This window comes from Eublepharis macularius, chromosome 1 (genome assembly GCF_028583425.1).
Source record: "Eublepharis macularius isolate TG4126 chromosome 1, MPM_Emac_v1.0, whole genome shotgun sequence".
NCBI classification, from domain to species: domain Eukaryota; kingdom Metazoa; phylum Chordata; class Lepidosauria; order Squamata; family Eublepharidae; genus Eublepharis; species Eublepharis macularius.
The window spans coordinates 51,063,733-51,088,283 of record NC_072790.1 but is presented as its reverse complement, the minus strand read 5'-3'; the positions used below and the strand labels follow the sequence as shown (position 1 = coordinate 51,088,283).

General features: G+C 41.8%; 1 protein-coding gene across 3 annotated transcripts in view; it reads right to left on the bottom strand.

Annotated features, from left to right (window-relative positions):
• KIDINS220 (kinase D interacting substrate 220) overlaps positions 1 to 24,551 on the bottom strand; it is a 78,300-nt gene that overhangs the window by 51,003 nt on the left and 2,746 nt on the right. For all 3 annotated transcript variants that reach the window (XM_054970199.1, XM_054970182.1, XM_054970191.1), the window contains exons 2-15: positions 17,942 to 18,086; positions 15,766 to 15,864; positions 15,423 to 15,521; positions 14,373 to 14,471; positions 13,800 to 13,901; positions 12,918 to 13,016; positions 10,690 to 10,887; positions 10,459 to 10,557; positions 8,544 to 8,642; positions 7,039 to 7,137; positions 6,509 to 6,686; positions 4,815 to 4,979; positions 4,300 to 4,479; positions 3,560 to 3,725 (exon numbers count right to left, since the gene is read on the bottom strand). In XM_054970199.1, coding sequence (XP_054826174.1) covers positions 3,560 to 3,725; positions 4,300 to 4,479; positions 4,815 to 4,979; positions 6,509 to 6,686; positions 7,039 to 7,137; positions 8,544 to 8,642; positions 10,459 to 10,557; positions 10,690 to 10,887; positions 12,918 to 13,016; positions 13,800 to 13,901; positions 14,373 to 14,471; positions 15,423 to 15,521; positions 15,766 to 15,864; positions 17,942 to 18,049 — 1,790 coding nt within the window. In that variant the 5' untranslated portion in view covers positions 18,050 to 18,086. The remainder of the gene's footprint in view (positions 1 to 3,559; positions 3,726 to 4,299; positions 4,480 to 4,814; positions 4,980 to 6,508; positions 6,687 to 7,038; positions 7,138 to 8,543; positions 8,643 to 10,458; positions 10,558 to 10,689; positions 10,888 to 12,917; positions 13,017 to 13,799; positions 13,902 to 14,372; positions 14,472 to 15,422; positions 15,522 to 15,765; positions 15,865 to 17,941; positions 18,087 to 24,551) is intronic.

Genomic DNA, 24,551 nt, shown 5'->3' with positions numbered 1-24,551 from the left:
GGGGCTTCCATCTACATCTAGTACCTTGGCCCATTTTTGGTTACATCTACTCAAGTAATTGTTTTGTGGGACTCAACCTGCAGGCATCCTACCTTGCAGGGCTGACTTCTTGTTTAATACATGGTAGGGCTGGAGACTTGTGTCTCTATCTCACAGCTGAGTGTTAGTTCAAAGAGACTGATGGTGGCTCCCATTTCCCGGGAAAGTGAATAGCCCATGTGGGGCTGCACAGAAGACGGACAGTGAAAGTGAAGTTTCACTCCCCAGCTTTGAATGTTTTGCTCTAGATCCCCACTCTGCCCTTCCTGTGAGACGAGGGCTGTGACAATGGACAAATAACTAATGTCAACAAGATGCATGTGTCTCAGCAAGATGGCATTCAAAGCAAACCCAGGCAGCAAGTATACGCGTTGGATAAGAATGACATGGATTCAGCAGAAGTGTTCATGCAATGAGCAGGTAGAGCAGATTTTTACCCATCTTCCCTTTCCTTAAGCAGTCTGCCAGACTTTCAAATATCTTGGTGCAGTATTCCATCCCTCTGGTTCAAAAAAAAAGCACACACTGCCCATGCAGCAGATACTGGGCAAAAGTCGGCTCACAATATACTTAAGATTTCTTCGAACGAAAGGTGGACATTACATCCCTGCTGCCCTAAAACTCTTCAAAGCCAAAACTTTGGTCCAACTTTTATATGGAACTATTGATGGAAGCGAATTTAATGGACTAGAATATTTTTATGTACCTTTCCTGTCTCTATGCAATTTTACTGTATTCTCAGGTGCCGTTTACTGTATTCTCACTATACAAAGCAGAGAAGTGACCAGAAGACATGTGAATGTATACCTGTTAATGTGAAGTGCTAAACATTTGTAGTTTAGGCTATTAATATATGCACACTGGGCAAGCTTATTATCATCGAAATAATACACCTGTACCACTCTGCACTATGTGATATTCATAAGCTAACAAGAGAAATCTCTCTCTGAATTAATCAGGCCAGCTGAAAGTGGAAAGGACCAGAGAAGTTATTCTTAGAAGCAACAAGGACGCTAGCTGAACTCTGGTCTAGATAACTAGCGGAACTCATCAAGGTCAGGAGAAGCGCACCAGAAGCGGGGTGACCCTAGCAAGCGATACCCTTTCTAAAGGGCAAGAATTAATAGCAACTTTATCAATGGGAAAGTGACAGAGGAACTGATAAGATGTTCCTTGAAAAGATAAGCAATGCTTCTGAGGTACTAAGAAATGACAATTAAGAGATATGCATATTGTAATGACGTCCGGTATTGTTCTGCCAATGTGATGATGTTCAGAATTGTTCTACCAATGTGAGACCGCCAACTCATTGGGGTTGGTCATTTGCTTGGACCAATGTAGTCTCTCAAGGTTATAACTTATGTAACTTATGCTAATTGACCTGAAGGTATAAATCTTTCTGTTGTAGCATTATAGCTCCAAAGAACTGATCAGTTCAAGGAGCCTTTCATCCTGGTAACTGTATTATTCTTCCTTGCTTATAAGCAATAAAGGCCTATGTTTATTCCCTCATTGGACTCCAGCATATTCTCCTTTACTAACTGAGCTAAAACAAGGGCCGATTCCAGATGGCCAGAAATTGCGGGTTTTCTGCGGAAATAATCGCTTACCAGCCACGCTTTCACTTTCGTCTCCATCCGCTTTGTCTCACAGCGTGCCATGCCATCCCGCTTCCGGATGTTCGCATGGCCAACTGAGGTACCCGGGATTGGTTGTTTCCTCCCCGTCACAGTTGACGTCGGGGGCCTTCATTGGTTCGCATTTCGTTTTTTTTAAAAAAAATTTTTTTACGTGTTTTGCGCAAATGCGCAAACGTGCAGGTATGCGAATATGCAGCGTCAACTTTTGTGCACTTTTGTGCATTTGTGCACATTTGCACAGTTCGATGTGCGCAAACGTGCGACTGCGCAAATGGCGCCTGGTTTTAAAAAAAAAATTAAGGGAATATTGTTGCCGGCCGGCTGGCAAAGAAAGGAGGGAAAGGGGAGGGCCTCTCCGCGCTGACGAAGCATCCAAACCCGCAATACCGCGTTCACACAGTCCGCTTATAGAGCGCAACTGAGCGCCATGGACCGCAGGTAAGCCGGGACGGGAAATTGTGGGGTTTTACGAGTGAGGTCGCTGAAAAAGTGAAAGCACTCGCTCTATTTGTGCCCATCTGGAATCGGCCAAGGTAAGGTACAGAATTCTGTGCAACACTATGATAGGGGCAACACCATCTTGTTTTGCCCCCCTTGAGCATGTCCAATCAAAGTTACTAAGAGCAACATTACAAGTCCCCAATTGTGTACCAAATGTATTGCTACGTCTGGAGACCAGCACTGCCAGAGTGGAGGCTAAGGTGTGCCTTGCCTCCCTAAATTACTGGCTTAAGATTAGCTACTTTGAGCAAGGCTTGACCCCACTGCTCCTCCTGGATGAACATCAATCTGAATGGCGTAAGACATTCCTTTGCAAACTTGTGAGCCTAGGCTTTTCACCTTCCATGATTTTAACCATGGGTTTTGACCGGGCAAAACAGACCATAAAACAAAGGATATTGGACTCTGAACACCAGCTTGATTTAAGGAGGGTCCCTACTTTCTTGTCCCCTGCGAACACCAGATTATGTAGTCAAGCTAGCTGCCTATCTGTCCCTCCTGGAGGTGCATAGTCACAGAAGGGCCTTTACACTTGCAAGGTGCGCTGCACTCCCCTCTGCTGTTTTAGATGGGCGGTTTAATAGAAGTCCCTACAGGAAAGGCTTTGCCCCTGCAATGAAGGAGAAATTGAGACTGTAGATCAGGTTATTCTATGTTGCCCCTTCTATCAAGATGCTTGCATCAAGACCATCACCCCTCTGATTAATAGAACACCCGGAAGAACAAGCTTGGAATATGCTAGGCTACTTCTAGAAGACGGAAATCCAACTACAGCCTCAGTTGCAAAATTTTGTGCAACAGCCTATAAAATCCATCAGTTGCTTTTGTTATTAGGGTTTATGTAAATACCACCCATTTATATTATTGTCTATTTTAATTTTGTGCTATTTTTATTAATAATTTTAACCTTGTGTTTTTTGTAATACTTCCTCTATACTGGTCTTTGACCATACAATAAATTTGATTTGATTTGAAGCAGTCTGCCATTTGCCCTCAAGCTCCTCTCCAAAGCGACGAAGAGCCTCACAAACAAACTGTACCACAGGATAAATAGGAAATCTGGTAACATGGCCTCTAGCCCCCTTTTCTGCTGACTCAAGCCAAAAATAGGAGAGAGAGAAAAAGAGGCAAGTTAATTGGATTCCCAGTCCCTCGCCCTGTGGAGCATTCTGCTTGCAATGCTCTCCCTATCCTCTCTGAGGTCTTTTGCTTCCAACAGGCAAAAAAGTTCTACACAACGAACAGCAGCACAGTTGGTTTGCTAATAAATCACCTAGTACGTAACTACAATGAGCCCAAACATCAGATTCCTTTGTTAACAAGTATACTAAAATCTCTGAATTATTCACAAGGAGAAGAACAAGTGAATTTATGCTAACCTGACAGGTAAGGCTTTCGTCGTCTGCTCTGGCAGCTCAGGTGGATTGACGAACATGAGTTTAAGCAGCAGCTCCATGTAGCCAATGTGTCTTGCCAGCCTTGTACTCAACACCCAGGCCCAGTTCCAGTTCTCGCCTTCTCTTTGGCCACCAAAGTATATCACAGCTGAAACAAAATGCCTTATGAAACTCCTCATCATTAAATAATAGTTACGGAAGATTTAAAAATGAGCAGCCAGAAACTGAAACAGCTGTTACAATAGCTGTTAAAAGCATGACAAATTGGTAAGCGCAGCTTATGGGCACTTCTGACTATGAAAAGTCAATGAGTTTGATCCCGTCAAAATGCACAAGGCAAGGGACAATTTTCACCAATTCCTCCTGTGGCAGCCTTCAAAATCCCCTATTCATACTGCTCCGGGGGGAGGGGGGGTGGGCCATATTCGCATCCCCCAGCAGCAGCATGGGGGGGGGGGCATTTTGTGCTGCAGTAGGTAGGGGGGAGGCAGGGAAGTTGCACTTCAATGCATGGAAAACTAGATGGAATCCAACCCAATGTCTGTTTTCATCTAGTTCTGTACATTCTAGATCAGCCTTTATAAAAGCAGTCATTTTCTTCATTGGAATTACTATATCATATCACATCTTTGAAATCTACATCTTCCACAATTCAGTTCTTTCTGTATACAACTTAGTTCCATCAGAATATTTTAAGGGTTGAAACATAATACCAGACTTACTAAAAAATACATATAGCAGTGCCAGTAAGCTCAGTGCCACTGCTATGCCAAGTTTGGCATCTACTGTGAACGCAAGTAACAAGCCGAGACCTCCGCACAACAAAAGTGTCAGGAACACAATAAGCCAAGAAAATTGGAACAAAGGCTCAATCTGCTGCCCAGCAAAAGTTTTCATTTCATCTGAAAAAGAAAAGAGGAAAATAATCAAATCCACAAGAAGTTTTTCCATATGGCCACACTTACTCTGTATGAGAAAACTTTCAAAAATGTTTCCCCTTAATTTAATTCCTTTCAAAACATAGTGTAATAGTGCAGGGATTCCAAAAGAATGAGGATTTTTAATCCTGTCAACATTTTTAAACAACTTAAACCGAGGTTATCCACTTTCACACAGTTTTGACCAATTACAGAATAAGCAAGTGGACAAAACCAAGACTGTGATGGCACAGCTGTAGTCTACATACTGAGCAGCTAAATTTAAAGACAGCATTCACTGAAACCACTTAAACTTTTACCTTCAAGTTTCTTCAGCAGAAAAGATTTCCCACTCCCCCACTGAGCATACAGTCCCACACAGATGGGCGGCTGCATAGTTGGCTCGCTAAGGATATCAGCCAGTGCACTGCTATACAGATCATAGCCCAGCATGTCACCATCAGTTTCGGTTGGAGAGAGATGTCCTGCAACGTCACACAGGCATAACGTCAAGCTCGTAATACACTATGTATTTTGTCATTTATACAATGATCCAGCCAACTTTAACTCCAAAATGAACTCCTGGCTCCTCCTATCCCCTCTAAGGTACATCCACTACCGACATTTTGGTTTCCTATTTCCAACATACATAATTATAGCTATAGCTCCCTCCACATTTAAGCATCCTCCTTTCTTCATAAAGCTTATCCTTGATCTTTTAGGGATGTGTGCTTCAGTATTTCCAGTTTGAAAATATACCCCCCAAAATATACCCCCCTGTTTGAAAATATACCCCCATGAGATTCCAATCCTAATTATTACCCAAAATATTCAAGAATAACCAGGGCCAGTATTTTAAAGGTTGCAGCAGAGTTTTGAAGGTTTCCCAGGCAAAAAAGAGAGAAGGGAAGAAGGTGACTCACAGGTAAAAGGCATCACATGTTACGGGGAATTCAACTGTCGGTCCAATTGTGGTGATTCTCTCATGGCCCACAGAAACACTGGCCTGGCTGCAGGCAGGTTCAGGGTGAGGTTTTTTGGAGCCTTACTTCTGCTGCAAGATTCTGGTGGGATCCTCTGGTCTGGCATTGGTTCTGTTGGGCTTTGTTGGAGGGTTTGGGGGTTGTTGTGTTTTTTTGCATAGGGAGGCTTTTAGACAATGATTGCTCTTGTGTGTTTGGCTAAGGCTTCTTGAAGAAAGCATTGGTTTTCCTTCCCTCAAAATAGGTAACAATGAAGAGGAGCTGGGAGCACCTTGTTCAGGGGCCTGCAGAACTGGTGTTTCCACCAGTTTCACCTCTCCCCTTCCAGCATCCCGAGCTCCATTTCCAAGGGTACTCCCAGATCTCAGGAGCAGCTTTTCATAGAGTTCGGAAGGCAGACTTCTGGTGAAGATAACGAACTGAGCTGACACCCCAAAGCAACACTCCCTCCCTTCTCACTCTTAAAAGACGTTGATCTCCCCACCACAGGCAAAAAAATGTCTGTCAAGCATAGCTGCTAAAATGAGGAAAACATGCAGAAATGACTAGAGAAGAATTATTTTGACAAGTCTGTGAACTGCCCAGAATTCCAGGACTCTTGAACCAACATCTGAGAAAGCCAGCGAGTTGGAGGAGGAATTGATGCAGAGATGATAGAATAAGAGTCTTGACTTCGTAACCTAGGGAATGTTGACTTCATAACAGGTAATCTAGGGAGCTATACTCCCTAGCTGCCTTCGCAGGATATTAAAAACCCTTGAAATGCCTCTGGGTGCAACTAAGAAGAAGAAAGTTTTGAGTTTTCCAGTGCTCGAGTGCTTCTGACCATTTACTGTACAGAAGATGAAGACAGAGTTAATTATCTCATTTTTTTCACTTCAAATGTTCAGGCAAGTCTGGACTTTTCCTAGATGCCTCTTTGTCTCTTCTAATCCAGTGAGCTCACTTCCTTAATTGAGACCTGTCTACATGTTCTCAGGATATCAGGTTAGATCCAAAACATACTAAGGAAAATAACAGTCAGTACTCACTAGCACCAAATATCTGAGTCAAAATGCTTTTTTGGTGGCTGCAGTCTATGTTGTAAGGTGTCTCTCCTGCTTTATTAGGCCTGTAAAGCAGCCTGCCATCTTTAGGATTTCTTAAAAGCAGCTCGGCAAGCCTACGGCTTCTCCCACGAATAGCAATATGAAGTGGAGTATCTCCTTTCTGTAGCAATTGTTGTAAGAGAAGTAACATTAATGTGCAAGGATGTGAAAACAATACACATCATTACAAAACAGTGCACATGCTTGGAAATTGAAATGATCCCCCCCCCCCTCCATCCCTCCATAGTAGAACAGAGGCTTGGCTGTCATATTTTCTCTTTAGAATCAAAATTAGCAGACAGCCTGCTAGTCTGTCTCCTCTCTGCTTCTGGCACCCTGAGCACCATTTACACAACCTACAACAATCAAGGTTTTATCCTTGTCATACCAAGCATCCTTAAAAACAGTTTACCTGCCCTCAACCAGTTGTTTTCAACTGAACTTAAACATACCAATCATCAACTAGATTTTACCTTGTCTACCGCAGAAACTCTAGCTCCTTTGTCAAGCAGAAGTTCTACTATTTCAATATTTCTCATCTTGGTGGCCTTTATAAGAGGTGTTTCTCCATCCTGAGAGCAAAGAATTGAAATATTTCTTAAGAACAGCAGTAAATCCAATAACAGTGAAGCAAGCTTTGTAACAGCTGCTGAGAACTGAATTGAATTTATTTGTCTTATAGTCCACTTTCCCCGCTAATGGGCTCATAGTGGATAACATCAGTATTAAAATTTACCTTAAAATTTACATTAAAACCATAAACATACAATTCAGTAATAAAACAGTCCTAGAACTGCTCCCCATTACCTTACTCCAATATTTTTAAATAGCTGAAATGCACTGCATGAACTGAAACGTACTACAAATCAAAAGCAATTTTCTTTCCGAGATGACCAAGATTCAAGTCCATTCACACCTTAAAAACCAACATGATTCTTGGGATACAAGTTCTAAAGAATCAAATCTCCTTTTGTCAGATATCTTGTTGGTCTTTAAGGAGCAAATGGATTCAAATCTTGCTGTTCTGCCACAGACCAATACTGCTACTCACCAGACACTTCTAAAATGTCACAGATAAGCAGCCACCCTCACTTTGCTTTTATCAGGAATACCTACTATCTCCTGTTTCTGTATTTAAAGTCTCTAACATTAGGTGTACCACAATAACAATTGATAATAATTATAAACCCTTGGATCATTATTTAGGATGTTGAAGTACAAGTCTGAAACCTGAGGGGAAGCTGAAGTTTATCATGTAAAATTGTGTATGCACGTTGAGTGAAATAGCCAGACCCCTGATGTGATCTGGAAACATTTAAACCAAATGAAATAAAAATTACGCACCTAAGGCTAGAAACGTATGTGTAGCTGCCTCATGTAAACTCATTTCAGAGGACACTGTGTATGGCTGTTACAAGTCATGTCTCACATTTCCCACATTCTTGCCATCACCCGGTGGCAATTCACTCCAATTCTTCTTTTAAAGCGTGAAGAAGGGAGGTGTATGGGAGGAGAGGCAGCTGCATAAACTTGACTAACCTGGTCTCAAAGAATGGAAGCTAAGCAGGGTCTGCCATGTACTTGAAGAAAAATCCGCAAGGCGCTCTAGGCCTACTACAGATACAAGCAATGGCAAACCACCTCTGAGCATCTCTTGCTTTGAAAACCCTGTGAAGTCACCATAAGTTAGCTGTGACTTAACAGCAGAAAAAAGGGAGCAAAATATACATATATCTTTCCACTGAGCAGGTGGTAGCGCAGGAACCAGGCATTTCTGCAACCATAGCCCTGACCATGAACTACAAAAGAATACTTCTGAAGTTAGCTAGAGCTGCACTAGAATACGCCATTTTCCTCTCATTGAGGACAAGTTTGGAAATGTATTGTGAAATTTAGTGCTGCAAGGAGAAAAGGGTGTGTGCACGATACACTCAGCCCCAGGCTACTTCCAAGATAAAAACATGCACCATCTATTTACCTTTGTACATGTTTCAGTGTCTGGGTTGCACTGTAAGATATCTCTTACCATCGTAGCATTTCCTTTCTCAACAGCCCAATATAGGGCAGTTTTGTTATCCTATAAAAACACAAACGTACCACATCTTCAATTAGCACTTTGTAAAGGCAGTTGGATTCATTTCATAAACAATAAGGCTTATATTTGATGCTACACAGTAAAATGAAACCATTCAGAATGGAAAAGAGCAACCTGCCTTAAAAACCAGAGGAAGCATCTATTCAATATTAGAGAAAGGAAGAAATTATTCAATCCCAGCTTGGCTCAAAAATTAGACCAAATGCTTAAGAGAACTATTTATTATTTTCACACATACACCACACATACACCAGTTACCAAACAACTATTATGCACAACTGGGCATAACAGTCCTTCTACAGCTGAACGAGATGAAGAACACAGTCTAAATACTATAGTACTGCCAAGGCTAGATGCACAGACATGCTTAGAAATCACCTTGGGATGAATTTTTTTTTTAAACACTTATGTGAGACCTGGTGTGCTGACTGTAGGATTACAAGGCTACATGCTTCTGTGTTTTGTTTTGAAAAATCCTATAAGGTACATATGCACTGGAATATGTGTATTAGAGCATTCGTAGTCAATGGTTCCATAATTCTTGGAAAAGGAGAGGGGGAGGCTATATATACTACATCACATCCCAAATGGTGCTTTGGAAGCTTGTTGTAAGAGAGGAATGCCAAAAATACATTTGACTGTTTCTTCAGCACAAAAGTGAGTTATTTTGATTTATAACTGACTCCCCTGGTAGATTTGTGAGGCTCTTCCTTCACCCACCACAGTCGGGTGGTCTGTCAGTTGGCCAGCTGTTACAGGCAGATGTCCTCAAGCCACAGATGGGCAGGGAAGGGGGTTGCACCATCTTGTTCCTTCTCCTGCCCTGGGAACAGCAGCTGCCTCTTCACTTCTTCCCCCTGCCCCCCAGCCCTCGCAGGAACCTGCTTTTAATGGATTCCCCTTTCCCACCTCCCTGGGCTTTCCTCCCACCCAGCCTCCCTGAGTGGCCCTTCTCCCAGCCTATCAAGTGGGAGGGCTGGGTAGCCTCTGCAGTTCACTAGCCCCTCCCACCCCATCTCAGCCTAGGAAGGGGCATCTGCTCAGCCCTCTGCCTGGCTTGCCCCTGCTGCTGTTGAAGCTCCCTCAGCAGCCTGAGGTCTGTGTTCGCCCCGCCAAAGCACTCTATGGGCCTGGCTGAGTTGGCTTGCCTGTGCTGCTGCAGGAGACAGATAAGTTGGCCACATGGTTGAGGGCTGCCGCCCAGGATTGGGCACTGCAACAGGGAAAGTGGCCCGGGGCTCTGTGGAGGCACCTGCAACAGAGGGGCTGGTGCCTGTTGCTGCAGTGCTGGTGGTGGAAAGGAGGACAGCATTGCCAGACAAGATTATATAAACTATTTTCTTAATCCATAGTACAATCACCTGCCATTACTGACATAAGCTGTTTTGAAAGCATTTCACTTTTAGGAAGCTTCTCCTTCCACAGATTAACAGAAGCAGGAACAAAACAGGAGCTGGTTAAACAGCATCCCAAGGATGGCAAGTGCCTGTGTTGTGGTCCACTGCGCTGGCATCACTGGGAAATGGAACCAGACAGAGTGAGTAGTACTCAGAATGCATGCTGATGCTGATTGATCAGATCATGTTGAAGACAAAGGCTTGATCATTCTATTTTTACAGTGATACAAACAAATTCATTTTTTCAGTTAATAAATCACACTGTCCATTCACGAGCCAAGAGCAGTGGTGTCGCCCCATCTCTCATGCCTTCTCCGTCCAGAAACAGCCTCCAAGGGTTGTGTTGAAAATGATATTCATTGCTCTTTTCGACATCCTAACAGCGACACTGAATTACTTGCCTGACCTCTGATGTCTATGTCAGCGTACTTGTGAAGCAGGGCCCTCACAATCTCAACGTGGCCCCCTCTGACAGCTCCAATCAGTACAGTATCTCCACTCTGCAATTCAGGCAGAAAAGTCAGAGGTTATTCATTCCTGAAGCAAAATATACAGTTGATTCATTCAAACAGCATTTAGAATAACCTCTTGCAGGTATGAATAAGACGCAAGTGCATTACTGAAAAACACACCCTATCTGGAATGTTCACATAGGTTCCTGCATCTAGAAGATCCTGCACAATTTCGGTGTGGCCCTCCTTTGAGGCAATCATCAAGGCTGTGTTCCCATCTTTATCTGTTAAGTTTACATTAGGATTCCGCTTCAGAATTTCTTTTACTGAGTCTGTAAAGCCACCTTTCACAGCTACAATTAGTGCAGTCATGGAATTCTGGGGAGAAAAAAAAGCAAAGACACAGGCAAGAGATTAGCTTAATAGGCACAGGACGCTCCCGTCCAGGAGAGCTTTAAGATTTCAATATCATTACTCTCAAACACATTATTTTCCATACTTAAATTATTCTAATCCAAAACAAATCACGCATTCTTAGAAACCAGCTAGGAGAAAGCTCTTGCTGTTGAAAACAAGCTGAGAGTTCATGCAGCTAGCCAGCCATTGGCTGCAATCGCCCCTTCTCCAAAGTGTGACCAATGGAGAAACATGTAGAGGGACGAGCAGAGCTAGGACTGTATGTTTTCGGCATGGTGGTGATTGTTTGCTTTATCTGTTCCTTTTCTGCAGCTGAACTTGGAAATTACATCAGAGACAAGGTCAAATTCATTCCACAGCTCAATGGGTGGATAAATCAGACATTTCTATTAAGTAGAAGCAGCCTCTGGAAGCTTCACATTTCGGTAGAGAAAGAGTCAGGGGAGAAGCGGGGAGCTGCTTAACCTTCTTGTTCATCATAGCTTGTTAGAATATAATTGAAGAAGATCCTCCAAGTTCCATAAAGACCTGATTCCAACCACTTGTGAAAGAAACTGAATAGGTTTTATTTACATATATATAACTTGGATCTAGATCTTAACTGCAGTAACTTCAGCAGCCTTCTTAATAACACCAACTTCTTCCCAGTTACCACTAGGAAGTGGACGGCCTCTCTTCCAAACAATAATTCTCTTAACTGTGTCATTCTTTATCATATTTATTTGCTCAAAATAGTCACAGAAAGCAGCAGAGGGTAGAGTTTGATCTGACAAACAGCTGAAAGGAAGTGGAAGTAAAAGTAAATGTAAGAAGATAAAAACTTTGAACATGAAATACTGGCTTCAAATGGCCCCACTATAGGGTTGCCATCCCCCACCTTCAAACCAGGGGCAAGGGGGCACCACTCCTACGTTTTGGGCCAATTTGGTCCCGCTGAGCCCCCATTGCTTCCATTTTAAACCAGAAGTGATGTCAACGGAAGACCTCTGGAGTATGTACCATTTTGTCATGTGCTCTGGGAGCTCCAACCAGCCTCCTGACATCCCCCCCCCCAGCCCAGGCAAGTAGGGAGTGGCAGAGAATCTCCACCATGAACCCAGGGGAGAGTGGTAACCCTACCCCACGTAATTGTTTGTTTTCCAAAGTATGGGAAAAATTTAAAAGTCTTTACATAACGTTGGGTGGGTTCACATGAACATGGCAACTGCCACAGTAACTCTTGTATGCACTTTAAGTATCCATACACATCAGATTAGATCCTGATCTTAGTTTAAGAAATATTTAAAATACTTTTTTTTAAAAAAGGATTTCATTTAGCCATCACAAAATCAGCACAAATGAGTTGGTGAAAAGAATTATCATCCAAAGAGATGCTGGTGATGACTCTAGAAACTATTTTCTCCATGAGAGAAGGGTTACTAGGATATATCTGGGCCTGTCTAGAAAAATGGCACCAAAGATCACTCAAGGGAAAAAGCTGTGTGGTGTTCAGATTGCAAACACCCACAGAAGAACCACAGTTCACCAGAGACCCACCCCAAAATGCTCCAAAGGAATAAAGACCAGAGGAGTTTTGAAGCAGATGACTTTGAGAACTAAAATCTATCTTTGCCAAGAGCAGCAAACAACTTTAAACAGAGTACATATAACTGGTCCAATTTCAGAGTAGCAATGTTGTAGATAGCGCTTATGCCAGAATAGTCTTTTGAGAATGCTTGAGTCAGTTCACTGCACATGCTTCCAATTTATTACTCAATATTAATATACACTTTAGCATGATATTTACGGTACTGGAGCCTAATACTATAATAATGACATCCACACAATTCTCTGCATTATTCAAGTTTAACATCTTCCCAAAAAATTTTCACTCTTGAGTTAGTGCTTGATAAGTTCTATTTGAAACACTCCCCCATTGTATGATCAAGATGATTTTCAGTTATCGTATTTATCTCATGATATCGCATACATTATGAAGAGCAGGTACTCACAGCTCCTTCTTGATCAACATCTGCTCCCATATGCAGCAAATATTTCACACATTCCAGATGGCCCTTTCTTGCTGCCCAGATCAATGGTGTAGTACCATACTGGAGAAAGAAAATGCATCTATCACAGTCAATTCAGTGATCACACGCAGATAGATAAAGAAGAGGGTGAAATGCTGTAGAAATGGTATATGCAGAGGTCAGAAAACGTTGCTAATCATCAGATAACATGAGAATGATCTTAAATCATCAAGCCAGCTATGCATAGGAAAACTGTCTCACAGGAAGAGCCCTGATCCACCCCATTCCCAACATCCGTGCACAATTCTTCTCCCAAATTGGTCTGAGGAGTGGGTGCTTCTGGGAAGGCATGCCTTTTGTCTCACTGCTACTGCTGAGACTGAACCAGCAGCATCCCCTTAGTAGCCATCCTTCTTGTTTTTATGTTTGTATTTTGTTGAATTGATTCTATTGTTTTTACACATACACCGTTTAACATTTGGTTTGTTTTGGCTGTCTGACTCTTAGGGACCCTGGACAGAGGGAAAAGATGGCATACATTTTTTTAAATAAATATAAATGAAGTGTTAGGAGTATAAGAATAAGTTTTAGCGACACAGGATGTTGAAGCACTCTATGTGCAGTACAAGTAGACTGCAGGAAGGGCTCTACAATGACTTTAAGCAAACATTTTTAAATGACCTGAATTCAAAGTACATTTAAAGCCCATCGACATTCTAATGCTACAGCTTCTCTGCTGCAAACAGTCCCAACTGTCTGTAAGAGTAATACAGCTCAGAGTACTAAACTTCATAATAGTTGGAATAAATTTAATTTCTTAAGGTGATGAAGTTAGGTCTGTAACCTAATACTCTTTTAGCCTACCTTATCAGAGCAGTTGACCTTAGCTCCATGTTGAAGTAAGAGTTGTACTATGCGAGAGTGGCCGCGCCCTGCTGCCCAAATGATGGGATAGACGCTGTATTGCTTGGGGAAGAAAATAAGTTTTTAACAGTTAGAAGAATAAAAACATATATACTTATTTCTTTCTTCTGGAACATTTATCAACTCAGATAAACTATAAGAGGTAGAAAAGTCAGTCAGTTCTTTTGTATAAATCTTCTGCTATGGACAAGCCAGTTCACTTATCAGGGAAGCATCACAAACAGCATGCAAGCATGAGATCTGGGACATCTGAGGGTCTATAACAGGTTCTGATTAAAATTTTGAATTTCTTAACTGTATGTATGATTTTAAAGTTTTCTTTAAAAAATTCATGGTTCAGACATACATAGTACTCTATGGCTGCAATCCTGAAGTCACTGCTGCAGGAGTAAGCCACAGTGAATAACATGGGACTTAATTCTGAGGAGACAGTTAGATTGCTACCAATATCCACTACTCTTAACTACAGAGTTCCAATCATGTTGGTCCTGGTGTAACACATAATAACCTTACCAGACCAGTGATGTTTGGGTTGGCTCCTTTTCCAAGAAGTAGCTCAGCTACTTCTGTTTGACCTTTGTAGCATGCCCACATGAGTGCTGTCCAGCCACCCTATCAAACACAGGAAATCATAATACAGAAAGTTTTAAAAACAAGAATTAAAATTTTGTTGTATTCCCTTTTCAAAGCTAATGAAAAACAAGGAGGTGCAATTCAGATCCCAACTGTCATGTTCTAACCTACCTCTACTCCCCCACAAATAATCTTCCGTGATGTAAACTGCCCATCCTTTGACAGTTATTTACCCCCAAAGGGGGGAAAGAGAAGAACACACACATACCCATATATAACCTATGTCTCCTGCAAAACAAATAGAAGCTCTGGTGGAAGCACAATTTTCATCAGGGAAAAGTGTAGACAGAAAGGATTAAAAACCACTCTTTCCCTGAACAAAGATCCCAATTCACGCTCCTTGTAGATGCTAGTATGGATTTTTTTTTAAAAAAAAAACCTGAGAAATCCTATTCACATATTTTCCACACAATCACTTCCCAAATTTAGGCAAAATAGTGGAAGTCACAAAAGTTGTTCTAATTCACCGTTCTAAAAAACTCAGCACCATATATGTAATAATTATCCATTGGATTTGTAATTCAGAAATCCAAAGTAACATGATTCAGCTTCTAGCCCATTAGGTTCGTAGCCCATGCACAGAAACATTTCAAAACAGCAAACAACCGAGACAAGGAAAAACAAGTGTGCTAAAAATTCCCATTTCCTGACTACTAAAAGCATTCCTAGATGAGAAATTCTCACAAAGCTTCTAAAGGGTACTCAACTTTCCGCAAACCTTCAAACAATGGAGCTTCCATAGCTTTGGGGAAAAGCACCAGATACTACGTTTTCAATATGATGTGATGTTTCAATATGATGTGACTTGATTCACTTCACTCATTACAGGGGGGGAAAGCAGCAACAGAATTTGGAAGTAAGGTGTTCCTTCATTGGGGAGGGGGTGGGGCATACATTATCTATGTCCTTTGAGAACCAAAGATACCATACCATGTCCCGGTGTTCCAAATTCACATTGCAATTAAGTAGCTCTGACACAATGGTAGTATGTCCCTCTTTAGCTGCTGAGATCAGAGCTGTCCAGTTATCCTGAAGGAAGAAAATAAAACAAATATATACTAAGAGATTGTGCCAGCTGTATCAAAGCAGCATTCTTGAAGGAACGAAACCTCTGAAGAAGTGATTCACAAATTTTATACTAGATGATACTACATTAGTAATCAATGGCATGGGGTGGGTGGGAGACCTGTAAAGTTTGATCCAGTGTGCAGAGTAGTACACACAAGAGAAAGATTGCAGGAAAGATACAGTGAAGGACTGGATCAATACTTACTGAATCTTCGAGGTTACAGTTGGCACCTTTCTTTATCAATTCTTGGACAATTTCTAAATTGCCTTGCTCAGCAGCAAGCATCAATGGAGTCTGTCCATTCTGAAAACATACAAAATTTGTAAATATTTGTAAAACTGACAGATAATTGAAGGCATCTGGATTGGTGGAGTGTAAGGGTTTCTAACTCCAGGATGGGGAATTCCTAGAGATTTGGAGGTGGAGACTAGGAATAATGCCACAGATTCCATTCTCCAAACCAGACATTCTCTCCAGGAAAATTTATAGCTTTAGTCAGGAGATTAGCTGTAATTCTTGGAGAGTTCCAAGCTCCACCTGGAGGCTGGCAACTGACTGATTCAACATGGCATATCAAAAAGAAAAAGAAGTAAAACAAAAGTCAGTTGTAGCAAATATCCAAACATTATCATCTTTCTAATGAAATGCAGGTGCTGCGGCTGGCATTACAAGGAGTAAACTCACACACAGGAAGAGGGGCTTTTTAAATCCCTTGTCCTCTGTATGCCCTTTTCTCCACTAAAAACTGCAAGGCACCCCTGCCCCCCAGTTCCGTATCCTTGCACAGGAAAAGAAATCTTGCAGCTGCCCACAAAAACCATTTCTCCCTGGAAACCAACTCACTCTTGAAAATGTCAGCCAAGTAACAGAAGAAGTCCATTAAAATTATCATAAAACTGGCTGACCTGAGCTGAAAGGAGACCCATGTAATCATCATGAAAACATCTTAGCTCTATTTGTACTTTCGAGACCCTCGATGACCATTTCATGTATGCAAGTCATCACTTGATGTAAAACAAGTTTAATTTGTTGAAACTAAATAAAACTAAAGTTAATTCTAGAATGCATTTTATATTCCTTAGTGGAAACAAGTCATGGCCCAGAACAAATATTCACTTGCTCAATAGCAAACAGGAGGGACATTTAATTATGCTATTAAAGGTAATGGTCCAGATGAGGTGGAAGAAGTAGAGATGCTGTTTACTCTAAATCAATAAATAAGAGACCAAGCTTTTAAAAATCCCCCAGACACAAAGCCAGCTCCTTTTCATGGTTCCTTGGAAATCAGTTCCAGTGAGACTAATAAGGCTTATTCCCAGAGCACCTAGGATTACAACCTTCATGTCATATATAGCACGTAAGGGCTGAGGGAGTATTCAGAATTTGCCACATTGAACCTTGATTCCTCCAAAAAAGTACTGGATAATCTGTATGGGGCACTTGGTCAAAAGCTCAGACCAATTTGGCTTCCAATAAAGAAATGCACTCAAGCTAGGGTTGCCCCTCTGGGGGTGAGGGATCCCCTGTTTCCACCCTCCACCCATGCTTACCTGGCTGGGGGTGCGATCGTGGGTGACACGGCATGCACCCGTGGGCCCAAATCAAGCCGGATTTCGGAGCGCTCTTGCAGTCTGCAGCAGCCCAAACCAGGCTGATTCAAACCCCAATCGGCCCGGATTGGGCCCAAATCAGCCTGGATTGGGCTGCTGCAGAGAATGTGAGTGCTCCTGCGCTCCATCCAGCCCAATTTGGGCCTGATTCTGCCCTCCTATGAAGTATGGGAGCAATCCCAGGGCAGCCGCAGCCTGCGCAATAACATCACTTCCCAGAAGTGACGTCATCGCACGCACACGAAACACAACAGAGCAGGTAGGTGCTGAGTCCCCCACCTCCCACTGGGAGGACAGGGGGACCCGGAAACCCTAACACAAGCTCAAATATGTCTTATGTCTCCCATTTTCTTAAAGCCACCACCCATATTTGGCACATATTTACTGTGCTATTTCAGAAAAATGCATAGATATGTAGGTAAGCTCACCATGTTAATTTATTGCTGGAGTAGGGGGGAGGCATAACAAGACCTAAACTACAGAAAGAGAGACTATAAATCTAAAGTAGAACTATTTTAAAAGGGGGAAATTAACAAAGCCAAAAATTGTGTCACCAAGAATTGAAAAAAAGGATTACTTTATGTCTGAATTGTAGCATCTTATCACTTAAATATCATTTTCCTTTTATATACATCAAGAACATGAACTCGATGTCCCATAATTTATTTTATTTTCCAAATGGCATGTAACACACCTCAAAGATGGCTTGGATCTTTAAAACTGCTGTATCTTAAAGGCATTCAAGATTTTTAAGGTAACCTTTATCTTACCTCATTCCTTTCATCCACATCTTTGCACTTCTCAAGAAATGCCTTCAATGCAGGAACATTTTCTTCTTCCACATACGTTACCAAACTCTGAGACATCAGACTTGACATCTTGGAATAAGAGACCAGGTTCCTCAATGCTGTTTATCTATATCAGGAAGACAGGCAGTTTTAGACTCTCAATCCAAAGGGTATTATCAAGCTTTCCACACTACAGGAAAACACCAAGATCCTGTTGCTTTCATATGCCAATGCATGACTCCTACTACAAATCATTGAGATTGTACCAAAAGTGTTCTAGGTGCTAGAAAGAATGCAGAAGTGATGCAGAGTTCTGCCAGAAAGCAACAGAGAAGAGTGCTCATGAACAGACAGTAGAAGGATGGGATGAAATAAGACAGAAACAATGGAAAATAGAAAAATCTAGGCTGTGATAGTTCTGAACAGGTTTTGTTCAAAAAATAGAAAAATCCAGGCTGTAATTGTTCAGACAAGGTTTTGTTAGAACAAGTAGGCCTTGTAGTTAAAATGAGTATTGTAAAAAGATTTCAAATATACCGAAGTATTAGCTCGAGACAACTAGTATTTTCTTGCACATATTCAACTTGAAATAAAATATTTATTTCAATATAGACTTTTTCTCTTTAGGATGAATCATCTAACTCTTCATCAGGCCAGACTCGAAACTCAGATGGGAATGGCTCCTTCCCAGCAATTCTTAAAAGCATAATAGCAAGCAACCACCTGAGGCCCAGTACAGTTTTGCTAATCAAAACCAGCTTCTTCCAAGCTAGTGTCTAAGAAAGAGTGAAAAAAGAAAGTCCCTTTACCAGTCTTCCCTCCTCTCCCAGGACTAAAACAGCACAGAGGGTGTTTATTCAATCCCTCTCTCCTTCTGCACCACAATCCAAATATGACCTGGGGCTCCAAGAGGCTGCTTTTTCCTTTAGAAAGATGCTGGGAAGATACATCAAGATACTTCTCCCACCATCACTTCTAATTTGGTCTCACATATACAAAGTCTGCAACAAAAGTCTCAATTACCAACGTATAGAGATTTGGAGAAGTGTAGCAGCATAGTAAATAGGATAAATAAGAAGACCCCCAGTTAGAGATGGGCACAAACTGAAATACGAACCAAAGTTTGTGAGAAACCTGGCCAGTTCGTGGTTCACAAACCAGCAATTTGTCAGAGCCCATTTCTGACGAACTGCCACGAACTACAGGCTGGTTCATTTGGTTTGTTTTTTTGGTTTGTCACTGCAGACAGCCTGGCGCTAATCGGTTTCCTAGCAACAGGGGATGGACTTCCTGCAGACCCTCTGCTGATCCGGAAGTGGCCTTCTGCTGGCCTGGAAGTGACCTTCTGCTAACCTGGAAGTGACGATTTGCTAACCTGGATGTGATATTTTTACAAACCAAACGAACCGGTTCATGAACCAGGGCAGGTTTGTGAAAGTTCGTGGTTCGTGAAATGCGACGACCCACAAATCGCACAGTTCTTTTTTCCCCCGGTTCATGCCCATCTCTACTCCCAGTTATGTGCTGGTATCTCAGAAAACTTTAGCCAATTGGATAAGAGCTAAATACTGAAAATACTTGGGATCGATTAATAATGGTTGTGGAATTTTTAAAGATACTTCTGTCATTCTACTAAGCCTTCAGTAAGCTGATCATGAGGTATGTTTTTTTACCTGCCACTTTAATACTAGGTCTAATAATTTCAAATTGAAAACAGAATACTTTACAATTCAGTTTAGGCTGTCCCTGGACAAATGTCTGGCCACCCTCACTAGGTATACTACTAAGCAATGATTTGAGTGCCACTGCTACAAGCATGCTCCCACTAATACTACACACATACACACACCTCTTTCACGTGACAGCAGCAAATACTGCCTTATGATTTTGTATATTTCAAACCACTATTTGATACACCAGTTAGTGTCCCTAAGTTATTTTTTAACATGAAAGCTGCAGTTTAAACCTGAGATACAGCCGTGTTGAATAATGTGAAAACAAAATGTTTCATTCAATAATCTGACAGAAAAGATAATTTTTTTAGAACTGTATTTTTAGAACTATACAATATGAAAATAAACTATTTGCAGTAGAGAAAGCTACAGGTTTGCAGGGTTGCAAGAGTCTTTATAAGGTTATCGTGTTAAAAAGAAATGAGGGGGGAAAAGAAATAAAGGCAAGGACACAAGTTTCAACCGCTGCATTGGCTACTACAGAACTGCAAATGAAGCAAAGTGTGGGAGAGGAAGGGGACCATCAATTCTCCTTGGCTGCAGACCCCAATGGTGCATCTCACCCCCAGCCCTCAGGAGCAAGTTGGGAGGAGGAGATGTAGCGAAAAGGTCAAAACAGCAAAAATCCCTTTTGCGGAATCACCCTGTTCATAGTTCTACAAGATCTATAACCCATCATCAACAGAAAATGCTCTTCCCTAAAGTTTCTCTAAAGTGCACCATGCTGAAGACATGGCCCTTTGGCGAGTATGCCACATGTAAAGCCTAAAGCTTTAGATTCAGTGAGCATTAGCACAAGTGTAACTGGTATGCAGCCACCCCCATCCTGCCAAAGCCTGGGAAAAATTTTGTCATCAGTCTACTGACAAGACAGCAGTTCAGCATTGGCCAGGTAAGCAAGTACACAAGCACAACACTTAAGTTAATGAAGGCTATGCAAAGGTTCGAAGCACCACAACTAAATTCAATGTAGAAGTATTTTCACACATCTTAGCATTTACACATACCTCTCTTTAGGGTCCCCAGGCTTGGTCTAAGTATGCAGTGGAATGAAGTGATAGAGTGGGCTACTCCATTTCAAGCGAGAGGTTGGGGGTACAATTTTGAAACACTCTCCCATGCTTAACCAAGTCTCTTTGCAGGTAAGCATCCAGCAAAATGGATTCATCTCACACTGCTCCCTGCTCAGCAAGTTTAATGCTCACAGGCAGTCAATTCTGTAGGGGAGCAAGGAGCGTTCAAAATAAGAGCCTCAGTTAATTTTACTCTACCCCCTTATCCTGCTGCATGTGTAGACAAGGTCTTGGGGACATATCTCACATTAAAGTTTTTAAAGTGGAAACATAAAAATGTGATGTGTACACACAAGAATTGTGTAGTTTTTCCACTGGGCATGCTATCAGTTACAGTTAAGAATTTCACAAGGCATATTCATGTAAGCAGTAAATCATCTGGTACTGTGTAACACATGATGCATCCCTAAGAAAACTGATCCTCAGGAAATGCAGAAATGTGAACAAAGCATCAAATTTAAAGGGCAGAAAGTCCAGGTGCTGAGGCAGCAGGTGACATAAAGTTGTGTTTGTAAACCTTGCACTCTGTCTAAAAGAGATAAGTCTCATTCCTTAGTGCTGGCCTTACAGATGCTTACTCAAAGCATTAAGTCTCTATGTACCATTAACAGCCCTACAGGCGTTCAATCAGATTTGGAGAATTTTTTTAAAAATCATTCCACATTTAATCTCAGTGAATGAAATTATGTTTAGGACAAAGATGACCATAGTGTAAAACTGCATTTACTCCTCCATCCTGTAACTATTTCTCTATTAAGCTTATACTCTGCTTTCTGGCCATGAAGGTCCTCTAAATCTGTTTAAACTTTACTTTAAAACACCATCATTTGATCTCCGTACATATATGTTTCCAGGCCCTGGTTCAGTGCCACCTGGCCTCCTCAACATCTTGTTCAGCCCCCATCATTTAGTCCATGCTGAACCCCAGCCCTTTTAAGACAAGACAAGCAGCCTGAACAGGCACAATTTATCATAGAGCTCTCTGATAGAGGGTAAAATATAACTACCAAAGTGACAGGAACAAATAGAAAACGTAAAAATTTAAAGCAACCTCATTTCCTTGTGATCTAATCATGATTGCTTTAAATTAGCAATCTACCCTGTCTCACCAAACATGTCACGTATGTTACTACTACCATTATCTACCTTCCTTCCAACTTCTGGTTACTGGAACACATATCAAAACTTTGTATGATTCTGATGTGATGTTACTGAATGAAGAAAACATGGCAAGGATCATACCTTAAAATAAGTTATCGCCACTAAAATATACTGCTACATGAACAAATCAATAACAGAAATAATTATATTATGTGATCTTTTACCATATATCCCCACTTTGGAACAACTGGAGACCCCAAGACCAGTGGACCAGGGGTTAAGGACTCCTCCGCTATCTTGATACTACAAGGAACTCTGCATATGCTCTGAGGAACCTGAACCTTGGTATCTCTGCCCCACCACTGCAACATCAATATTCAGTACCCACACAGCTCTGCATTCCATGCCTAAAGGCAAAGCTACATCATGTTATAATACTCACCCAGTAACCACCTGCAAGTCAGGAAATGGCTAGCTCAGGACACGACAAGCCTCAACGAACATAAAAATCCTCTCCACACTGAATGCAGGGATGCAGAGAAAAGTTCTACCATTCAGCACAGGGCCAGGGATGAAATATGTCACACTAGCAATTACTACACCAAAACCGACAGACGTATCTAAGTAATCTTCTGCAATAGTTATGCCCAAAACTCTACAGAGAAAACAAATCTGAATAAAGGCATATGCAGCCACCATATCTTATCATCTGACTTCCAGGTCCATCTGTTCTCAAGTTTCAGTAGCATGCAGACTGGATACTGAAATACTGTAACTCGCTCTACACATGGCTGTCCTTGGGCTTGATCTGGAGACTTCAACAGGTCCAGAATGCTGCTGTGTGTGTCCTAACTGGAGCTTCGTGTAGGACACACATTATGCTGATCGTGCAGCAGCTTCACTGGCTCCCAGTAGAATTCTGGATCCGGTTCAAGGTGTTGGTTCTGACCGATAAAGTCCTAAGCGGACTGGAACCAGCATACCTAACCAATCGTCTCTCCCCATATGTGCCCCAGAGAGCGCTTTTTTCAACCAGAAAACATCTACTGGTGGTCCCTGGCCCTAGGGAGGCTCGGCTAGCCTCTACCAGGGCCGGAGCCTTTTCAGTCCTGGCCCCAACCTGGTGGAACTCTCTGTCTGAGGACACTCGAGCCCACTGTGATCTTGTATCATTTAGACAGGCCTGTAAGACAGAGATGTTCTGCCAGGCATATGGTGGAGGCTATTTTTAGTCCATTAGTGCCGAGCCATCCACCAGTCTCCCACTATGAGGGGTTATGGAGGATCCACTGCCGGCTCCCCCAAAAAGGGGTACAGTAATCTATCTGTCCACTACTACCTCCCCCTTTTTGTATGCTGACGGGCAGGAGTGCAGGACTGCCCATCTTGGAATGGTTTAGTTGATTGCTGTTTTTATGCTGTTTATTTTTTTTATGTTGTATTTTAATCAATGTTGTACCTCGCCCTGAGCCCGCTTGTGGGGAGTGTGGGTTAATAATAATAGTAATAATAATAATAATACCTACTTGTGTTTTTCACATATTCAACACATATGCAGTCCAAGGAGTGCAACTGATACTGTGCTAGTAGACTGAAAAAATGGAACTTTAGATATGCAGCTCAATGTGTGCATATTAAGTAAGTGCTAGTTTGCAGGCCACTGTGTGCACTTCAGGTTTACATGCTAAAGACTTCTGCTTTTGTCCAGCACACAAACCTCATGATTTTCCAGTTTTCCTGATGATACACAGTCTTATTCATAAACCAAAGCATCATCTGACATTTGCTATATTTCCAAAAACTTAGGCTGCTTTCAGCAGCGTCAGGTAATTTTCACAATTAAGGCTTACAATTGGCTATATTTTATATCATCCCTCGTTAACAACTGAGAACTTGCATTAGCTGCAACACTCATTCATCTTGTTTCTTCTGACTTTTCTCCCACACCAACACCAACACCATCAAATACAAACAATACAAACTTCAAACAATATGTCTTTATAGAGAAGTACCATTCTATAAGACTTTTCTATAGTAAGTATGTCTGGAACCGCAGCCTTAGGTGCCAGGTGAAAATGACTTTAGAACATGATACTCAGTGGCTTGAGAGCTACATGCGGCTCTTTGACATGCCACCTGTGGCTCTTCTTAGCACCATTCCCCAATAGGGCACCTACCCTGTGTTTTAGTAAAACAGGACTTCTGGTTGGAAGGTAGTTCCTACCTTAAAACAGCTGCAGCAACTGGTAACTGGTAAGCTGCGAGCCTCTCTGAGATATAAGCCTTACTCCAAAGGTGGTTGACTGTAAATGTGGCTCTTTTGGTTTATGATAATTATGAATATGGCTCTCTGTGGGGGCAGAGAGAGTATTACTTTAGAAGATCTTCTGCATACTGACAGCAGTTCAACCTATCAGGACAAGAGAGCCTCAGAGTAACTCGTCTCTGCTTCACCCTTCCTAAAGTTTTCTCCTTTCCATTCGTTATACAGCATTATGCATTCATGCAGCATGATTCTAGCTCCTCCGCTTACAATCTTGAATGGTGAAGGGGGAATTCAATAAAGAAATAAGGTATATTGAGAAGTAAGAGGGCTTAGTGGAACCATACTTCCAAGAACGCACACTCAGCACTACAGCCTTAAAATGGTAAGTCCTAAAAATAGGCAACATATCTGTACACTAC